The sequence below is a fragment of the Balaenoptera acutorostrata genome, chromosome 16 (genome assembly GCF_949987535.1).
Source record: "Balaenoptera acutorostrata chromosome 16, mBalAcu1.1, whole genome shotgun sequence".
NCBI classification, from domain to species: Eukaryota; Metazoa; Chordata; class Mammalia; order Artiodactyla; family Balaenopteridae; genus Balaenoptera; species Balaenoptera acutorostrata.
In genome coordinates, this window is record NC_080079.1 from 8,240,251 (window position 1) to 8,258,594 (window position 18,344).

Consider the following 18,344-nt stretch of genomic DNA (forward strand, 5'->3'; position numbering starts at 1 on the left):
ATTTCTTCCTGGTCCATTCTTGGAAGGTTGTGCTTTTCTATTTTATTGGCATATAGTTGCTTGTAGTAATCTCTCATGATCCTTTGTATTTTTTCAGTGTCAGCTGTTACTTCTCCTGTTTCATTTCTAATTCTGTTGATTTGAGTCTTCTCCCTTTTTTTCTTGATGAGTCTGGCTAATGGTTTATCAATTTTGTTTATGTTCTCAAAGAACCAGCTTTTAGTTTTATTGATCTTTGCTACTGTTTCCTTCATTTCTTTTTCATTTATTTCTGATCTGATCTTTATGATTTCTTTCCTTCTGCTAACTTTGGGGTTTTTTTGTTCTTCTTTCTCTAATTGCTTTAGGTGTAAGGTTAGGTTGTTTATTTGGGATCTTTCTTGTTTCTTGAGGTAGGATTGCATTGCTATAAACTTCCCTCTTAGAACTGCTTTTGCTGCATCCCGTAGGTTTTGGGTCGTTGCTTTTTCATTGTCATTTGTTTTTAGGTATTTTTTTATTTCCTCTTTGACTTCTTCAGTGATCTCTCGGTTATTTAGTAGCATGTTGTTTAGCCTCCATGTGTTTGTATTTTCTACATTTTTTCCTGTAATTGATATCTAGTCTCATAGCATTGTGGTTGGAAAAGATACTTGATACGATTTCAATTTTCTTAAATTTACCAAGGCTTGATTTGTGACCCAAGGTATGGTCTATCCTGGAGAATGTTCCATGAGTACTTGAGAAGAAAATGTATTCTGTTGTTTTTGGATGGAATGTCCTATAAATATCAATTAAGTCCATCTTGTTTAATGTATCATTTAAAGTTTGTGTTTCCTTATTTATTTTCATTTTGGATGATTTGTCCATTGGTGAAAGTGGGGTGTTAAAATCCCCTACTATGATTGTGTTACTGTCGATTTCCCCTTTTATGGCTGTTAGTATTTGCCTTATGTATTGAGGTGCTCCTATGTTGGGTGCATAAATAGTTACAATTGTTATATCTTCTTCTTGGATCGATCCCTTGATCATTATGTAGTGTCCTTTGTCTCTTGTAATAGTCTTTATTTTAAAGTCTATTTTGTCTGATATGAGAATTGCTACTCCAGCTTTCTTTTGATTTCCATTTGCATGGAATATCTTTTTCCATCCCCTCGCTTTCAGTCTGTATGTGTCCCTAGGTCTGAAGTGGGTCTCTTGTAGACAGCATACATATGGGTCTTGTTTTTGTATCCATTCAGCCAGTGAATGTCTTTTGGTTGGAGCATTTAATCCATTTACATTTAGGGTAGTTATCGATATGTATTTCCTATTACTATTTTCTGAATTGGTTTGTGTTTGTTATTGTAGGTCTTTTCCTTCTCTTGTGTTTCCTGCCTAGAGAAGTTCCTTTAGCATTTGTTGTAAGGCTGGTTTGGTGGTGCTGAATTCTCTTAGCTTTTGCTTGTCTGTAAAGGTTTTAATTTCTCCATTGAATCTGCATGAGATCCTTGCTGGGTAGAGTAATCTTGGTTATAGGTTTTTCCCTTTCATCACTTTCAATATGTCCTGCCACTCCCTTCTGGCTTACAGAGTTTCTGTTGAAAGATCAGCTGTTAACCTTATGGGGCTTCCCTTGTATGTTATTTGCTGTTTTTCCCTTGCTGCTTTTAATATTTTTCTTTGTATTTAATTTTTAATCGTTTGATTAATATGTGTCTTGGCTTGTTTCTCCTTGGATTTATCCTGTATGGGACTCTGCACTTCCTGGACTTTATTGACTATTTCCTTTCCCATATTAGGGATTAGGGAAGTTTTCAACTATAAGCTCTTCAAATATTTTCTCAGTCCCTTTTTTTTTCTCTTCTTCTTCTGGGACCCATATAATTCGAATGTTGGTGTGTTTAACGTTGTCCCAGTGGTCTCTGAGACTGTCCTCAATTCTTTTCATTCTTTTTTCTTTATTCTGCTCTGAGGTTGTTATTTCCACTGTTTTATCTTCCAGGTCACTTATCCGTTCTTCTGCGTCAGTTATTCTGCTATTGATTCCTCCTAGAGAATTTTAAATTTCATTTATTGTGTTGTTCATCATTGTTTGTTTGCTCTTTAGTTGTTCTAGGTCCGTGTTAAACGTTTCTTGTATTTTCTCCATTGTATTTCCAAGATTTTGGATCATCTTTACTATCATTACTCTGAATTCTTTTTCAGGTAGACTGCCTATTTCCTCTTCATTTGTTTGGTCTGGTGGGTTTTTACCTTGCTCCTTCATCTGCTGTGTGTTTCTCTGTCTTCTCATTTTGCTTAACCTACTATGTTTGGGGTCTCCTTTTCACAGTCTGCAGGTTCATATTTCCCATTGTTTTTGGTGTCTACCCCCAGTGAGTAAGGTTGGTTCAGTGGGTTATGTAGGCTTCCTGGTGGAGGGGACTGGTGCCTGTGTTCTGTGGATGAGGCTGGATCTTGTCTTTTTGGTGGGCAGGACTACGTCCGGTGGTGTGTTTTGGGGTGTCTGTGACCTCATTATGATTTTAGGCAGCCTCTCTGCTAATGGGTGGGGTTGTGTTCCTGTCTTGCTAGTTGTTTGGCATGGGGTGTCCAGCAGTGTAGCTTGCTGGTCATTGAGTGGAGCTGGGTCTTATCGTTGAGATGGAGATCTCTGAGAGAGGTTTTGCCATTTGATATTATGTGGAGTCAGGAGGTCTCTGGTCAACCAATGTCCTGAATTTGGCTCTCCCATGTCAGAGGCAGAGGCCTGACAGCCGGCTGGAGCACCAAGACCCTGTCAGCCACATGGCTCAGAAGGAAAGGGAGAAGAAAAAGAAAGAAGGGAAGGAAGGAAGGAAGGAAGGAAGAGAAAATAAAGTTATTAAAATAAAAAAATTTTAAAATTATTAAAAATAAAAAAATTAAAAAGTAATAAAAAAAGAAAAAGAAAGAAAGAAGACAGCAACCAAACCAAAAAACAAATCCACCAATGATAACAAGTGCTAAAAACTATATTTAAAAAAAAAAAAAAGGACAGACAGAACCCTAGGACAAATGGTTATAGCAAAGCTATACAGACAAAATCACACAAAGAAGCATACACATACACAGTCACAAAAAGAGAAAAGGAAAAAAAAAATATATATATATAAAAGGAAGAGAGCAACCAAATCAATAAACAAATCTACCAATGATAATAAACTCTAAATACTAAACTAAGATAAACATAAAACCAGAAACAAATTAGATGCAGAAAGTAAACCCCAAGTCTACAGTTGCTCCCAATGTCCACCGCCTCATGTTCGGGATGATTCTTTGTCTATTCAGGTATTCCACAGATGCAGGGTACATCAAGTTGATTGTGGAGATTTAATCGCTGCTCCTGAGGCTGCTGGGAGAGATTTCCCTTTCTCTTCTTTGTTCACACAGCTCCTGGGGTTCAGCTTTGGATTTGGCTTCGCCTCTGCGTGTAGGTCACCTGAGGGCATCTGTTCCCCGCTCAGGCAGGACGAGGTTAAAGGAGCAGCTGATTCGGGGGCTCTGGCACATTCAGGCCATGGGAGGGAGGGGTACGGATGCAGGGTGAGCCTGCGGTGGCAGAGGCCGGCGTGACATTGCACCAGCCTGAGGCGCGCCATGTGTTCTCCTGGGGAAGTTGTCCCTGGATCACGGGACCCTGGCGGTGGCGGGCTGCACAGGCTCCCGGGAGGGGAGGTGTGGAGAGTGACCTGTGCTCGCACACAGGCTTTTTGGTGGCGGCAGCAGCAGCCTTAGCGTCTCATGCCCGTCTCTGGGGTCCGCGCTGATAGCCGCAGCTCACGCCCATCTCTGGAGCTCATTTAGGCGGTGCTCTGAATCCCCTCTCTTCGTGCACCCCGAAACAATGGTCTCTTGACTCTTAGGCAGGTGCAGAATTTTTCCTGGACTCCCTCCCGTCTAGCTGTGGCGCACTAGCCCCCTTCAGGCTGTGTTCACGCCGCCAACCCCAGTCCTCTCCCTGGGATCTGACTTCGGTTAACTTTTATCACATAACAAAACAAGGCTCGGTGACTTAAAACATAAACCGTTTATTATTTCTCATATGTCTGTAGAGATTGGCTGGGGGTCAGTAGGGTATTGGCTGTTCCAGGCTGGGCTCAGCCAGGCAGCTCTGGTCCACGTGTCTCTCATCCTCCTCCTGGCCAAGCCGCCATGTTCTTCCCACAGCGATGGTAAAGGTGCAGAGGGTAGGTGGACACACTCGACCCGTCTTACGGCCTGGGCTTGGGACTGGCCTGCTATTACTGCTGCCTCGTTCTTCTGGCCAAAGCAGTTTCCAAAGCCAAGCCAAAGGCTGGAGAAATGTATTCCGCTCCATTGATCGGAGGAACTGCAAAGTCATTTATGTGGTGAAGGTGGTGAGTATAGGGAGGGATAAGAAACTAGAACCAAAATACAATCTGCCATAAATAGTAATAAACTGCTACTTATCCAATACTTATTGTGGGCCAGGACTATGTATATATAATAATAGCTAACATTTATTTAGCACTTACCGTGAGCCAGACACTTCTACGCACTTGACATGAATTGTTTCGTGTAATGCTCACAGCAGTGCTATGATACAGACCCGAAGATTATTCCCAGTTTCCATCCAAGGAAACGGGAGGAGAGAGGTTTAGTGACTTGCTCAACGTCAAAGCCGGGTAACCCTGCTTGAGCACCCAGACTCCAGCGCTGTATGTGATCTGTTACTATCATCAAGGACTTCTGAGAATACAGAGGCCTAGATCACTTAAGGGACTTGTCTGCAGTCACTGGGTGGACACAACTTGAGCATCCTGGCCCACGTGACTGCTGACTGTATTCTTCCCACTGTGCTATCGGCCAATGAGTGTTAATTGAGGAATGTAGCTTTATTCTGTTCACTGACTGTGATGTGGTCAAAGGCATAAAATCCAGGTATGAGACTGAAGCTGATCATCTGTTGTTTGTCCAGAACCCTCCAGGCTTGTTAGCTTTCGTCTCAGTCCCAGTGACAAACTTAGAATATCTTTGAGCTAAATGTGAAAGGTGTTCCTTTTGCCACTTGTTGATTAATATTCCTTGAAAAAAACTTATTTCCATATGCATAGCCCAAAGAGAAATGTCAGTGGTTAGACATACTAATCAGAAGAAGGCTTTGTGTTTTAGTAAAGGTTAATTGAGACCCATCAATTTTTTTTTCTTTAAAACATTAAAGTAAAATAATGTAATTAGCTATTTTTTTCCTCTCTACTCCCAGAGGGCAGATGTAAATGTTCTACCTAAATGAAGCTATTTATTTAAATTCACCCAGATTTCTTTGGAAGTTTTGTACATCTTTCTTCTGCCATATCAGCTTAGAGCTACAATAATTTAATAAGTTTTTCCTAGGGTGAAATCGGATGCCCTTTATCGATCTTACATTGAGGGGGCATTCAATTACTTAATCTGAAGTGGTATATCTGGGTCTCTCGATTACAGTTTTGTTATAAATGGCTTGCTAATGATGTTCGGGGTGCATAGGTTAATAGGGGCCATCCTAGCCAGGGCTGGGTAATTGAATGCTTTCTATTTTGGGACCAGTTATGTGATCTCTTACAGTGGTACTAGGTTCCCACAATTACAGCCTGCATCCACAGGGCACAGTACTGAGCCCAGGCTGGGGAGCAATCTCACTGAAATGTATACCTGCCAACTCTGGTTTAATACCTGAATGGGAGCGCCAAGGGTCCTGTCTCATCTGAGTCCACTGGCACCAAAATCTGGACATTCCAGACAGGTGAAGTGCAGTGATATCCACGGCTTATTTCTTAAGAAAGAATAACCTGAGTGTTAGGTTTCGGAATGACTGTTCTTGGGATAATTTGTGGCATATGGAAAAGGCCAATCCAGGAAAAAAGGAGCAACCCATTTTCCTTTCAATCCAGTCACATGAATTTGATTTTTCTTCACCGAGTGATGTTAGCTCATAGTTATATTTATTTTAAAGATCTTTTTGAAACCATACATAGTGTGCATCTATGTATTTGGACAAATACAGATACTCTTTGTGTTTGGACAAATCCTAGCCCTGACACAGCCTTCCAGGCCTTCCAGAGTCTGGTCCCTGCCTTTTCTCCCATCCGTTTCCCCTGCCCACACCTGCCCCGTAGCCCAGCGGTCTGCTCTCCTGGTGGTCCCCATGGGCTTTGATCTCCAGCTTCTCTTCTTCATGGGGTCTTTACTTCCCTGATCTCCACGTAGCTGGCTTCCTTCTCATCATTCAGAGGTCCCCTCCTGAATTAGGTCTTCCCTGGCCATCCTCTCTACTCTATCTCCACTTCCTCTAAGGCATCAGCTCTCCCAGGGGTTGGAGGCCAGGAATGCTGCTAAACATCCTAAGTGTACAGAACAGCCCCTGACAACAAAGAATTATCCGGCCCTGGTGTGGCATTGAGAGCTCCTATTCAAGGGTTTCCTTGTTTTCTCCCTTTATATTTTTTTCCTACCCTTTATTAGCATCTGAGATGATGTTATTCATTTGTGACTTTTTATTGTCTGTTGCCCTGCAGCCCCTAACTCCTGGTGGAATACAAACTCCAGGTGGAGAAAAGCCCTCCCTGTCATGGTCACTCCTGCACCATTGCCGTCGAGGCTGACAAGGGTGGCTTGGAAGCTTCCAAGCTCCAGGTCCTACACTTACAAAGGCTCACAGCAATGTATTCACCTGGTTATATGGCTGTTGTTTTTATTTTTATTTATTTATTTAATAAATTTATTTATTTATTTTTTATTCCTGGCTGTGTCGGGTCCTTGCTGCAGAGCGCGGGCTTCTCATTGCAGTGGCTTCTCTTGTTGTGGAGCATGGTCTCTAGGCGCGCGGGCTTCAGTAGTTGTGGCTTGCGGGCTCTAGAGCGTAGGCTCAGTAGCTGTGGTGCACGGGCTTAGTTGCTCTGCGGCATGTGGGATCTTCCCGGACCAGGGCTCGAACCCGCGTCCCCTGCATTGGCAGGCGGATTCTCAACCACTGCGCCACCAGGGAAGCCCTGGCTGTTGTTTTTAATCAAGTATTTGACATACTATACGCTGGCCATATGTTCTGATGGAATTTGTAAGTGTAAGATAGTTTTACATTTTTTTCCTCCAAGAGAGCACTCCCGGGGTTTTTTCCCACACCAATAAAATCTCCAACTCTTCAGACACCAGCTGGGTGTCCTACAATTCAGTTGAATTCTTACAGTAACTCCCTGGAATTAGCACAGACTTCACGGGTCAAGGGCTCAGTCCTCTGAGACTGCCCCCACTTCAGGCCCCAGTCACAAATCTTGGGTCCCCAGGCTTACCTACACTTCTGTCCTAATTGCCTGCAAATTCAGAGGTTCCCACAGCCCCCTCCTCAGGTTCCACAATTTGCCAAAATGATGCACAGAACTCAGGAAAGTGCCTTACTGACTATTACAAAGGAGATGATACAAGAACAGCCAGCTGGAGGAGATGCACGGGGCAGTCTGCGGGGAGGGTCTTGGACCTTCCATGCCCTCTCTGGCTGCACCACCCGCCCAGCACTGCCATGGGCTCACCAACTAGAAAGCTCTTGGAATCCTGTCATTTAAGGGGTTTTATGGAGGTTCCACTGTGTAGGCACGAGTGATTAAATCTTTGGCCATTGGTGATTAACTCAATCTCCAGCCCTTCTCCCTTTCCTGGAGGTTGGAGAGGCAGGGCTGAAAGTTCCAAGCTTCTAATCAAGGTTTGGTCTTTCTGGCTACCAGCCCCATCCTGAAGCTGTCTGGGGGCCCCAGCAATAGTGGCTGAAAGGGGCTTGTTATGAATAACAAAATGTGCTGTCCCTGTCACCCCTATCCAAGGGCTCCAAGGGTTTTAGAAGCTCTGCGCCAGCAACTGGGGACAAAGACCAAATATGTATTTTTTATGACATCACACCCCCCATCACATCCTGGTTTCAGGCCTCCACACCTGGACTTGCATCTCGGGCAGTGCCCAGTGCACAATCTGCCTTCAGAAGGGATCTGGTGAATCACAGAAGGGATGAATGAATGAATTATAGGAGAGTGTTTCTTTGAGGCCCTTAAGGCATCTGGAATTGTCTCCCCAGTTCTCTGCTCCCCGTTTTACATTTAAAAAGTGAGACGTGGAGTGGGAGGTCTGGCTGGAGGGTGCAGCCTGCCCAGGGGACAAATCCCCTGGCTCACCACGTCCCAGGCCTCTCGGTGGAGACTGTCAGTGTCCCTGCCTACTCAGGTCTATTTGTTTATTTTGCTTGTCAAAGGAAACCTTTGTTCTTGTCGAGGAATGTTTTGCCCATCCTGTTGGGTCCAGATTTTGTACATTCTTGTCTTGGGGCTTCAAAGACCATGTTTGGAAAAAAATTGAATTAGGCCTCCTGTAACCAGAGAGACAGAAGGGTGTGACTGGCTCCCCGCTGCGATGCTGGTTGGGGCCTCATTTTAACCCCACTTGGCCTTGTTTTTGGCATGTGGAAAATGTTTTCCTGGCCTAGTGAGGGGGTTTCCAAGCAGGGGAGCTTGCCCTGTTGTTTCTTCTGTTGGGGAGAATTGTTTGTACCCAGTGATGGGTCAGGGGTGGTTGAACAAGTTGGGGGCAGAGGTTTGAGCCTTGAGGTTCCCGACACGTCCCTCCCACTGCTCTCTGGGATGAGCGGGTGGCGGAGCCCGAGGTGCTGGCCTGGTTCCAGGGCCGAACCCTCCCACAGCCCCTGCTCCTCTGCACTTCTCAGAACTGCTCTGACCCGCATCTCAGCCTTTACTCACTGGCATTCCTCAAACTGCTTACTTGAGACAGTAGTGAGAGTTCTTTGGCCAATTATGTTTTGGAAACGTTGTGTATTATATTCTTCTCCTGTGAAAAGTCCTACTCTAAAGAAGTCTGTGTAGTTTGGTCCATCTCACCTTTTCTCCAGGTAACTTAAGCACTGAAGACCTATCGACAACACGCAGGACATTTTGTGGAAGACATTTTAGGAAACTGCTTGGCTATTTCTTGGTCATTGTGTTTTGACAAAACATGGGCCTTTTGGTCCAAGGGAAGGGAATATTTCTGCTGGTGAGTTCTGATTGTTCAGCCTTTCAGCCAATATGAGAGGGGGCTTAACGCAGGGTTAGTTAATATCACCTCCTCTAGGATTGTTGGAGGGGGTGTGTGTGTATGCAGAATTGGAGGTGAGTCTGCCACCCTTGGGTAATTCTCAGGTGCTAAGGAAAAATAATGGGATGGGATCACCCATCCTTGATTCCACTTCAGATGTTCTTGGCATTCATTGACAATTAAAAACATAAGAGTAATAGTCATTGATGATGCTATTATTATTCATGTTGTCTACCTTTTATGGGGTGCTAAGTATGTGTAGGCATCATGCGAAGTCTTCACATGCATTAGCTGATATAGTACTTGTTACACACTTGAAAGGGTGGTACTTTTTATCTAAATTTGACGGGTGAGGAAACCAGAGCTCAGAGAGGTTATATGGCTGGCTCAAGGTCACATAGCTAGCTAGTTAGCATTGTTCTACCACTGCTGGAAACTAAGTAGGTCTCCTTTTTTGCTCTTTTTACAACATCCAGAAAGAAGTGTCATTTGGGCAACAATACATTTTATAACCGCAGGAGTCTATTAATGGATTTTGAAGAATCATGTTTTCCCCAGGATGATGAAAGTGAAAAATTGTTTTAGGGTCTAAAGTGTTCTGTTGCTCAGGGGAATACTGCACGTTGGATTTAATTGCTTAATTACTTAAAGTCAAAAAATTTTTTTAATATGATACATTCTACTGAAGGAGAGAATCATTTCAGTGTTTCTAAATTTTCATTAACTTTTGCATCCTAAACTAGTAATAAATGTTAGCTCTAGGTTAAGAGACTATTGGTGCTACTGGGAGAGTGAAAACCATTTTCTCTGCCTGCTCCCACCCTAAACATCCTCCTTCTTGGATTTTTTGTTGACTTAACAGCACTGATATTTCAATTCATCCCTCAAATTCATAGTCACTGACTGTGCATGAATCTGAGAATGACTGCAAGTCCTGGGATAGGGGGATCCAGTCACTTAGATGTGTCAAGGCAAAGGCATTACAGAATATGTGGGCTGTGCAAAGTAGGAGGTGTTTAATATGTTGCTGGTGGCGCTGGTGTTGGGGCCACATTTGGAGGCAGAGACTGAACTCCAAAGCCAAGCACCAAAGACCCGAAACCTCTCCCTTTATCCTATATGATTTTCTGTAACTTGCTTGTGACCCAGCTGGCTTGGCTAAAATTGAGAATTGGAAAAGAAGCGTGAACGTCTCTCCTTGGAAGATGGTCCCAGGGTTATTGCTATCATCACATAATGTAATAAAACCTCTTTTCTTTGTTGTTTAGGTAATCTGACATCTTAAAGATTTTGAAGAGGAAACATTTCAAAGGAACACAGGCTGTAAAAGAAGAAATCTTCATGGACTCTGTGTGGATGGTGCGCCAATCCATCCGTCATTGAGGCCATGAGCTCTTCTAATCCCTTGGGTGTTCCCATGTTCTCCAGTGAGAACTCCTCCACTTCATTTGGTGCCATGGGAAAAACCTGAAGGACAGGAAGAATTGCTCCCGACCTTGTGGCTTTTTCCAGGATTGCAGTGGCTCTTACAGACCATGACAATTGGAGATCATTCGTGTTGTCTTTCGGAGTCGAACCAAAGAACACGCTTCCTCATTCTCTGGTGTTTTAGCGCCTGACCATTTTTATATTTGTTTCTGTTGCTCATGCCTTTCCACCATCTTATGTGATCACGAGACGTCCTTGAAGTTTTCCAGCACGACTTGCAGGCATCCGGACTCCTTGGGGGCTCGCCCATGGCTCGGCGGGCCAGCAGTCCAAGGGCATTACGATGAGGCACTGCATTAATTGCTGCATCCAGCTGTTGCCCGACGAAGCACACACACAGCAGGTCAGCTGCCGAGGAGGCCCCCATCACAGTCGCCAGGAGTGCCGCATGTGCAAAGGAGAAAACAAAATTGTGTTTCGCGTGGACGGTAAGCAGATGAACTTGCTTGCCGTTCTCGAAGTGAGGGCTGAAGGGAATGAGAGCTGGAGTGGGTTTTTGCGCTTCAAGAAGGGGAAGCGATGCAGCCTCGTTTTTGGATTGATAATAATGACGTTGGTGATGGCTTCTTACATCCTTTCTGGGGTCCACCAAGAGCTTCTGATCTCATCGCCTTTCCATTACGGAGCCCTCCCCAGCAATCCCAGCTTGATGGACGGTGAAAATCCGAGTGACACAAAAGAGCATCATCACCAGCCCTCTGTAAATAATATTTCGTATGTGAAGGACTATCCAAGCATTAAATTAATTATCAACAGCATCGCAGCCAGGATTGAGTTCACAACCAGACAGCTCCCAGACGTGGAAGACCTCAAGAAGCAGGAATTGCATGTGAGTAACCTGGTGCTCATCTCTGTGGACTGATTTTTTAAAAAATTGCTGCTTCCTTTCCTGTCACCACCTTTGGGAAGAAAATGACCAAACATTTCTCAAGTGTAGCAATGATAATTTGACAGCCTCATGGATGAGAGTTCACTGGGAGGTCTGTGTCCACGCTGTTAGCCCAGAGAAGGGAATTCTGTACTGAATGGTGCAGCAAGCAATGTTGAAGGACGCCCCTCCTAAAAATTCCTTTCCGGGACTTTTTGCTTGAAATGTGGCCCTGGCAGTTAAAGTTGCTTTTGTAGATCACCGTCATCTTGTTTCTAGTCTGTCCTAATTACGGTGTTTGCCTCTAACGGCCATTTAAGTATCCAACTACATAGTCAACAGTTCCAACTCTTTAATTTAGTTAGATTGCTGTGTGTGTGTGTGCGTGTGTGTGTGCGCGCAAGATAAATCATGGTAGAATGGATTTTGATTGAACTTTTATTTTCATTCTGTCCAAATTTTATTTTTATTTGGGGTTAAGGAAAAGCATGCTCATTGGCTGTTTACCAAGTTTTGCTTTGTTTTAGTATTTAGTCATCATCCAATAATACTTCCAATGTGAACGCTGTAATAAGTCTAAGGACAGGATCATACTGTGGACAGAATGTGCTTGTGCTAATGTTTTCCCCTCGGTGCGACTCTCCCCCTTTTTGTCTTTTTGACTGCAGATGTTTTCAGTCATCCCGCACAAATTCCTCCCCAACAGTAAGAGCCCCTGTTGGTACGAGGAGTTCACGGGGAGGAACACCACCGACCCCTACCTGACCAACTCCTACGTGCTCTACTCCAAGCGCTTCCGCGCCACCTTCGACGCCCTGCGCAAGGCCTTCTGGGGCCACCTGTCGCACGCGCACGGCAAGCACTTCCGCCTCCGCTGCCTGCCGCGCTTCTACATCATCGGGCAGCCCAAGTGCGGCACCACCGACCTCTACGACCGCCTGCGGCTGCACCCGGAAGTGAAGTTCTCCGCCATCAAGGAGCCGCACTGGTGGACCCGGAAGCGCTTCGGTGCGTGCCAGAGCGGGCCCCGGTCTCTGCGGCGAGGGTGCACGTGGGGGTCTCTCACCAAGCCCGGTGCATCTGCCGCCTTCATCCAGTCGCTCCTTACGCGCACGTCGGGGTCGGGATCAGGGGTCACCGTCAGGTTCGGGGTCACGGTCAGGGTTGGCGTGGGAGCCCTGAGACTGACCCGAGCAGGGCTGTGCGAGGCCGCAGGAGGGATGCAGGGCAGGGAGATGAGAAAACACGCTGAGATGCGGAGATCAGACAATTCTCTGGTTTAGGGATGCCCCGGGAGACATCCAGCAGGACCGAGCACCCAGCTCCCGACCACCCGCTGAGCATGTACGGAGTGGTGTGTAGGGCGAGGGAAAGGGGGCAGCTCTTCTTGTTCGGAAGGGCACACGCAGCACCCGGGAGTGGTGAGTGCTGGCCGGGTGGACGTCTGTCAGGGGCTGTCCATCCAGCTCCCAGCTCCGTGCTGTTCCTGATAGAGCCTGGCACCCACACGCCCACCCCCGGAGGTGGCAGGAGAAAAAAAGACGGCTGCATGAGCGGGGTTTCCGCTTCCTGCTGGTTCATCCCAGGGCCCTGAGCCTGTCATTGAGCTGCTTCAGGCTTCTTTTCTCTGACCTGACCCTTCAGCTTCGCAGGGTCAGAATGAAAGCCCCAGGGAGATAATTCTGGGAGACTCTGCTCACAGCACCCCACCCCTTTCCCACGGGGTTGGCATGCAGGCTGCTTTGTGCTCGAGCCACCCGTCCGCCCTTGGGTCACTGTTTCCTCTCCTTAACCTTTTCCCTTCTGCCAGGAGACGTTTGGTCACTGGAGCTAAGGGATGACAAATGCCAAAGTTCGGGAAGCCCTCGAGGGTGGTTTCTGTGCAAAGGACCTAGGTTGCTTGGAAGGGAATTTTGAAAGTTTTTCTTAGTACAGCCGAAGTTGAGACCAACTCTTAATGTGTTTCCCGACAAACGTTTGACTTAATCCCTTTGATGTTCCTCCTGGAGTGAACAGAAGCGTAAATGTGTCTTTTGTGCTTGGCAAGGGCAGCTGTGGGAGCCAGGGTTTCTCTACTCGTCTGAAGAGCGACCTCCCCTACACAGCTCACCATTTTCCCCCGTGAAAACCAGGTTCCCGCTGGCAGAGGAGAGAGAGGCACAGGGGCATGTGGGCCTCTGGAGTCTGGGCTCCAGTGTCACCTTGAACCTCTTGCTGTTTTGCCCCAGATGCTCTCTCTCCACTTTCCATTGACCTTGGTGGCTGTGGTTTAGGGCAGAGTGTTGTCAGTACATTTTCAAGTGAAATGTACCCACTTCTGAGGCAAGGGCAAAATTTAGGCTGCATGTGGCTGATGCCAGAATAACCCAGGTGTCCGTCCGGGGACCATGGATTCCCCTTATTGTTTGGACAGATGGACAGACTGCTTGATGGAATAGAACCTCAGGAAGGTGCTGGTCGGACCTGGTGAAGAAGACTCATCTGAGCTTCCAAGGATGCTGGCCCTCCGATGGGCTGCCTTTTCTTTTGATCCAGTGTGTGGATCCTGACACCACTGCTGCCCCGCCCCTGGGGGGCCTCACCTGGTGCACATGTTAACCAGCCCCAAACTCTCTGTCCCTCCAAGTAGACTCGATTATAGTTCTTGAACAGGCATGCCAGCCTTTCAGTGGCTACCTTGCAGCTTAATGGTGGTGCATTCCACCCCTCGAAGTGCACGTGGGTTAAAAGATCACAGCCCATTCACAGACGGCCCTCCCTCTCTTGCAGCTCCTTGGGCTGAGCCTTGGCTGCTGCAGCTGGGCCCTTGGACCTTTCCATCCCCCTGTGGTCACTCTCCGGCAGCCATCAGCCCAGCCGTGGCAGCTTTGTCCTAACTCCTGCTTCCTGGTTCTTGTAGGAATCGTCCGCCTGAGAGATGGTCTGCGGGACCGCTATCCCGTGGAAGATTATCTGGACCTCTTTGACCTGGCTGCACACCAGATTCATCAAGGACTGCAGGCCAGCTCTGCGAAGGAACAGAGCAAGACGAATAGCATCATTATCGGTATGGCTTCCATGTAACTCCCGCGAGGGCCCCCCTGCTTCTGCCCTGGGCCAGGCCGGGCTTCACTGCACCTGCGAGCACTTGCATGATGCCTGCCAGCAGCTGCTGAGCATGCGCTTCCCCGCTAGCCATCACTCTCACCCCCGTGTAAGATGTTCATAGTGCTCGTGCAACTTCAATAAAGCAGAAATGTTTAGTAGACTGTCTAGTTCTGTGGAGACTCAAGCATACCTGAACTGGCTTTTTGAAAAAGTTGCCATTTCTTTGCTTTTACTTGAATTAAGCTTGCATGCTTGATTTCTTTTCATGATACACCCACCTGAGTAAGTTTGGTTGGGGGATCATGAATGTAAAATGAACCAGTGAGTCATCAGTTTAATTCTTGTGGCTTTTGTACTCCCTGGCCGCTGGGACCCTGCAAAGACGGAGATGGCCTCTCCTGAAATAGACGCCGCCCTATTGGATCGTGGGTGACTAATTGCTGTTGAGAAAGCTTAGGCCTTGTCAAGCTAATGCCTTTAGACATTCAAAATGAGGTGGTTTGATTAATAGTCATTTTTTAAAAATTTACAAGAGTGTTTTATAGAAAACATATCTATTCACTCTTTCTATTGGATTCAGCTTAGGAGAAGACATTTATCCACTTACACCTCTGAAAGGGAGAAATCGAATCACATATTTTGCTTAAATTGGTTACCTGAGGCAGTGATCTATTTTTTTATTCTCCTAAATCTGTTATATTTTGATTCTCCAAATTCGGTGACTATATTAATGACTAAAAGGAATTGTAATCAACCATTTGAAAGATGGATCTTTACTTAACTCCCATATCCAGGGGGACAGGCTTACATGCCTAAGCCCCAATTTATTTATTTATTTTTAACTCAAAGAAATCAAGTCCTAGGAGCCGGATTAGATCACACCCTCTCACCCAGTGTGAACTGGTTACTAGCTATTTTCTTGCAGCCTTGAATTCTAACACCCCAAATTACAAATCTTAATTAATATTTGACTGTGACTCCCATACCATATGCCTCTGGGAAAATCTCATGTTCTTAGGAAAGAGCTAAAAATATGCATCCTAGGGTCAGGAAATAGAGCCTAAGATAATGAATGAAAAAGGAAGGCTTTAGTTTGGTTTCCTAATTTTATTTACTTCTGGATTTAGAAATGAAAACTAAGGAATATATCTACTGCTCTGACGTTTACCTGAAGCAGAGTTTATTGAGTTTGGTAGATGGAAAGCTGGCATCCAGCTCTGATCGTGCCACCAGGCAGCTCTGTGCCATGTGACAAGTCGGTCTTTGTGTTCGTGAACTCAGTCTGCTCATCTGTAAAATGGGCTTGTTGGACCAGATCAGTTCTGGGCTCCTCCCAGCCCTGAAATGTGATTTAACTCTGCTTCAGCTTCTTTCGTTAGATCCTTGGTAGAAGCATACTGGTCTTTTTTCATCTTGGCCGATGGGTCAGAGAGGGCCTTTTCTTAATGGTCTGGGCTAATGGCTGGAGTCATGAAGGACTCAAGTGGCTGGGTTCTCTGGGCTGGGGAAAGGCCAGAGAGCCTCTCCCCAGCGCAGAGAAAGGCCCCTGCCTCTGCTCTCATGGCCACCCGGCTCTGCCCTGTCAGAGTGCTCACATGGGGCTCTGATTGTTTATTGAATTATTGATCTTCCCCTAGATTGTAAGGTTTGAGAGGGAAGGGGATTGTCTGTCTTGTTTCCGGCATCTATCCCCAATGCCAAGCATAGTGCCGGGCACATATTAGACACCAAATCAGAGCTTTCTGCCTGGATGGATGAAGGATGAATGAAGGAAGGATGGATAGATGGACGGGTGGATGGACAAGCATAGAACCAGTTCATTTATGGGACTGACAAAATTTGTGCCAACTTAGTTTTAGATACTTCCCTTGTCCTAATATTCCCTTATTCATTGTCAGTAGAATTTTCAAAGGACTTCTGATTGACTTGTTTTTTCTGTATTCTATGGTATTATCTCTTAAAAAGAATAGAAAGAAAGATCAGAATAGTAATGCTTACCTGGACACGATTGCACATCCAACAGAATAAATAAGGCCCTGCTAACACTCTGCATTACTGTGATGTGCTCACCCCTGATCAAAGAGACTTAGTCTTTTGGCTCAGGTTTTCACTGAATAAGTGACTTGGAGATGTATCATATAGTCCCATGTACCATGTTGGGAAATCGAATGTATAATTAATTGATTTGTTTTTCTTTCTAAATCTCTGAAGACTGTCCTGAAAAAAAAAAGTCAGGGAACTGGTTCAGTTATCTGAGATAGAAATGTTGAAATGTCTGTGTCTTGGCCTGTCCCCTGTCCTAGAATGTGTGTTTAACGTTATTATGCTTCATTCACACAGACTGTGATCCAACAGGGGCTAGAACCAGCTTCCTGTTCACGCAGTCAGCACTGAGTGAATGCCACCTGTGTGCAGGGTGACGGGGTGGGTGGGCACGCAGGACCGAGGTCCCATGAGCCTTCCCGCAAAGCCTTCCTCCCGTTTGGTCTTAGCGTGTGCACTGGGACTGACCCTTGTGATTTCAAGGGAAGATTGATGCAGATTGCATGCAGTTTCCTAATGAGAAATGAGGATAAAAACAATGCCGGAAGCAATAACCGTCATTGAGAGGGAGAAAGGTAAATGATCAGCGAGAAAGGCCACCACGGCAATTTCAAGGAGCAAAATTATTAATCCAGAAGTTCGGATCCCTGAACTTCTCCTTCATCCCTGACACTTTCTGAAGGGAACCATCGAGGACAATCTCAGCGGGCCCTTAGAAGGCCACAGAGCTACGCACCGTTAGCAAAGTTAAACATCGTGAAATTGGGAGGCCAGATGCTAGTAGAGGTTTCTTGGTACATCGTGGAGAGAGGAGCTGGGAGGAAGAGGGTGGATCACCTTGATCTCCAGAAGGAGGTCCTGGAGGGGAGGGGGTGACACGGCGGCAGGGGGTGGCCATCAGCCTCCTTTTCCCGGAGCCCCGTCTGCCAGCGTGGCAGACCAGCTCACACGCTCACACCTATTTAAGAAGGCATCACAGCCAGGTCTGGCCCCTGATTCAGGCTGCTCTGTGGGAGCCCGTAACTCAGCACTGCTCACTCGTTTTCTGTTTCCAGGGGAGGCCAGTGCCTCCACCATGTGGGATAACAATGCCTGGACGTTCTTCTACGACAACAACACGGATGGTGAGCCCCCCTTTCTGACCCAGGACTTCATCCACGCCTTTCAGCCAGACGCAAAGCTGATCGTCATGCTCAGGGACCCCGTGGAGAGGTGAGCAGTGTAGATTTTTCGTTTTGGGAAAAGAAAAGGCAGTTCTGCAGAACAGTCTTCCTTCTCATCACAAACAAGATTTTGCTGCTGCTGCTGGTTCTTTTTTTTAAAAAATAAACAAGCTTAACTTGCAATGTCACTGCTATTTCTTATGTAAACATTATTCTTGGGGCAATCTTCACTGCATCTAAACAAACCGAGGATTTTTTTCTTAGCCATTTTGACCCTGGTCTCTGGGCCTTCAGCCTCGGCCGGTCTGACCTCGGGACATGCCCCTTGGGTGATGTCCGGCCATGAAAAATGCCCTTAGTTTCGGGGATATCGAGGTTCTCTGCAGGGTTTAACTCCTAGAATTCCTTGTCTCCCGACCTGATTGATGCCTTTATCCTGTTGGCTCTGAATGTGCAAGCTCCACCTTTCCTTGAGACACCAAAAGGCAGAAAACGACAGACAGAGCTGCTTTGTTGTAGAGAACAGGGGCTGCCCGGTGTAAATGAGGCCAGGCCAGCACGGTGTTGAACCGAGGGCTGTCTGAGGGTGGCCAGGCCGGCACTGGGTGATGCTGAGGTCACTGACGATGCCTGTGTGGATGGCA

General features: G+C 46.3%; 1 protein-coding gene across 4 annotated transcripts in view; it reads left to right on the top strand.

The window, feature by feature from the left end:
• CHST15 (carbohydrate sulfotransferase 15) overlaps nt 1–18,344 on the top strand; it is an 83,604-nt gene that overhangs the window by 39,928 nt on the left and 25,332 nt on the right. For all 4 annotated transcript variants that reach the window (XM_007173261.3, XM_057530743.1, XM_057530741.1 and 1 more), the window contains exons 2-5: nt 10,320–11,368; nt 12,076–12,415; nt 14,307–14,453; nt 17,593–17,749. In XM_007173261.3, coding sequence (XP_007173323.2) covers nt 10,823–11,368; nt 12,076–12,415; nt 14,307–14,453; nt 17,593–17,749 — 1,190 coding nt within the window. In that variant the 5' untranslated portion in view covers nt 10,320–10,822. The remainder of the gene's footprint in view (nt 1–10,319; nt 11,369–12,075; nt 12,416–14,306; nt 14,454–17,592; nt 17,750–18,344) is intronic.